At 50.8% G+C, this 2329-nt stretch overlaps 1 protein-coding gene across 1 annotated transcript; it reads left to right on the top strand.

Moving 5' to 3' along the window:
- The first annotated feature begins 808 nt into the window (after nt 1-808).
- LOC117933237 (anther-specific proline-rich protein APG-like) lies at nt 809-1621 on the top strand. Its single transcript, XM_034854622.1, has 2 exons — nt 809-1365; nt 1468-1621. The coding sequence occupies exons 1-2, from the start codon at nt 809-811 to the stop codon at nt 1619-1621; spliced, it is 711 nt and encodes a 236-aa protein (XP_034710513.1).
- Nucleotides 1622-2329: the final 708 nt, after the last annotated feature.

Genomic DNA, 2329 nt, shown 5'->3' with positions numbered 1-2329 from the left:
AGCCTAAGCAAATAAGGGTTTGATGGACTTGGTTTACCAAAGTCCAAAATTTTTGTAAATTTTGTAAATTTTAAAGTTTTATTTCTACTTTTGATCTTAGTTTTTGATCTTAAATTGTGTGTTTTTATGTAATTTCATCTTTTTGAATGATCCCAGGTGGGAGAAAATGCAAAGGAAGAAATCGGGAAGAAATCGGAGCGAAAACAGAGCAAAAACAGAGCAAAACAGGGGAGAAAAGAGCTCTGCGAGATTTCGCAGCCAAAGAGGATTTCTCTGCGAAAACGGCCATTTGTTGCGAAATCAGTTCGCAACACTTTTGAGTCCTCTGCGAAAGTTTTCGCAGCTGCGAATCCAAGAATGGCACACGAGTGCCACTCCGCAGCACAGGAGCCCCAATTTCGCAGCTGCGAAGTGGCTGCGAACCTCTAAGGCAAAAAACCCCAATTCCGCAGCGATATCTCCATTTCGAAGGGTGTTTCGCAACTGCGAAACCGATTTTTGGCACACGAGCGCCATTCCGCAGTACAGTGACTCCAATTTCGCAGCTGCGAAGTGAGCTGCGAAAGCGATTTTCTCCTGCGAAACGCCCAATTTTGCTGCGAAAGCGGTTTTCTTCTGCGAAACCCAAGATGACCTTTCATATTCTGTTATTCTTTATAAATACCGGTCATTTGAGCTGCGAAAGCATTTCAGAAAAGGGAAAAGTCGCAGCAGCTGTCCGTTCATCTCCTCTCCATAGCCCGACGCCGCTAGCACCTCCGGTCGTCCCTTCCAATCATCACCGCCGCCCAAACCTCGTCAGTTCGTAATGGCACGAACCAGAGGCGCTAAGTCTTCCTCTCCGTCCAGCCGAAAGCCAGCGCCGCGCGAGGCGCCTGTGCAAGCTTCAACCTCTGAGCCTCCACGGCCAGAAGTTGTTTCGCCTCCTGTGAAGCCCACGCCAAAGAAGCGCCAGGCCAAGCCGACATTGCAAACGCCTCCGGCGAGGCGCTACCTTACCAGGTCAGGGGGCCGTCCCCTGCAAAAGCGAGCTAGAGTGGAAAGCTCGGAACCCATCGACTTGACAGGGCAGTCCCCTGTTCCATCTCCAGAGCCATCTCCGGTGCCATCTCCGGCACCGCCGGCGAAGCCTCAAGCAAGCCAGCCGCCACCTTCTGAGCCCCAAATTCCGTCTGGGCCAGCTCCTGAAGCGATAATCAGGCGTCCAATGCTCACTCAGCCACCAATTGAAGGCAATTTGGACTGCCGAGCTCGGCCATTCCATTCTGAGCTGTGTTTTGACACAGCCGCCTTCCAGTTGCGGCCAGAGCTTGAAGGATCATTCCAATTGCTGCGCAGATATCGAATGGAGCAGCTTCTGACCCCGCGAGACTTCTTCTATCCCAGAGTGGCCATGGATTTTTATCAATCCATGACTACTCAGCAGGTCAGAGATCCCACCTTAATTCATTTTACCATTGATGGTAGACATGGCATCCTGGGAGCTCGTCATATAGCTGAGGCCCTGCATATCCCATATGAGCCCAGCCATTTTGATGATTTCGAGCATGGGCTAGCCCTTCTCAGCTGGAGATGGTGCATATCCTGTCCAGGGGAGCTTCCAGAAATCCTCATCTGTTGAGGGGGGAACTTCCTCCAAGGATGTTCCTCATTGATGCACTTTTGCGTCATAATATTTATCCCCTCCAGCATTGGACCCAGAGAAGAGGAGTTCTGTTGGAGGCTTTGTTCAGAATTTCTGAGGGGTACTTTTTTGGCCCTCACCACTTAATCATGGCAGCCCTTCTCTACTTTGAAGAGAAGGTGCATAAGAAGAAGTTGCCAAGAGCTGATGCCATTCCACTTCTCTTCCCGAGGCTGCTATGTCAAATTCTTGAACATCTGGGGTACCCATCAGAGCCTCAATTGGAGCGCAAGAGGATATGTCGAGAGGTTTTTACTTTCGAAAAATGGAGCAACATGACAGCTTATAGGATGGAGCAGCCAGAGCTTCCACAGCCAGCTCAGATTCCAGCTGCTAGGAGAGCATCTCCACGTCTTATACCTGAGGGTATACCTGTTGCCTCTCCTTCCATAGCCAGAGCCTCTCCAGTCCCTCCAGTTGCCCCAGCTTCAGCACAGCCTTCCACATCAGCCGAGCCAAGGATGGCCATCCCTATTTCTGAGTATAGGGATTTATGCCAGGCATTGCAGACCTTGACAGCCTCTCAGAGCAGCCTTGCTCAGGAGATGGCAGCCTTGAGAGCTCGCCAGGAGCAGATGATGACCACTCAGGCTCAGCATACTACTATCTTGAGGCAGCTTCAGCATCATCTTGGACTCCCAGCAG

The sequence above is a fragment of the Vitis riparia genome, chromosome 16, assembly GCF_004353265.1.
Source record: "Vitis riparia cultivar Riparia Gloire de Montpellier isolate 1030 chromosome 16, EGFV_Vit.rip_1.0, whole genome shotgun sequence".
Classification (NCBI taxonomy): Eukaryota; Viridiplantae; Streptophyta; class Magnoliopsida; order Vitales; family Vitaceae; genus Vitis; species Vitis riparia.
The sequence above is the reverse complement of the archived record's forward strand: the minus strand, read 5'-3'. Positions and strand labels throughout refer to the sequence as shown.

Excerpts from the sequence above, each read along its gene's own strand:
- LOC117933237 (XM_034854622.1), top strand. The coding sequence starts at position 809 with ATGGCACGAACCAGAGGCGCTAAGTCTTCCTCTCCGTCCAGCCGAAAG. Across the intron at positions 1,366-1,467 it reads ATGGAGCAGCTTCTGACCCC|ACATGGCATCCTGGGAGCTC; the intron begins GCGAGACTTCTT and ends CATTGATGGTAG.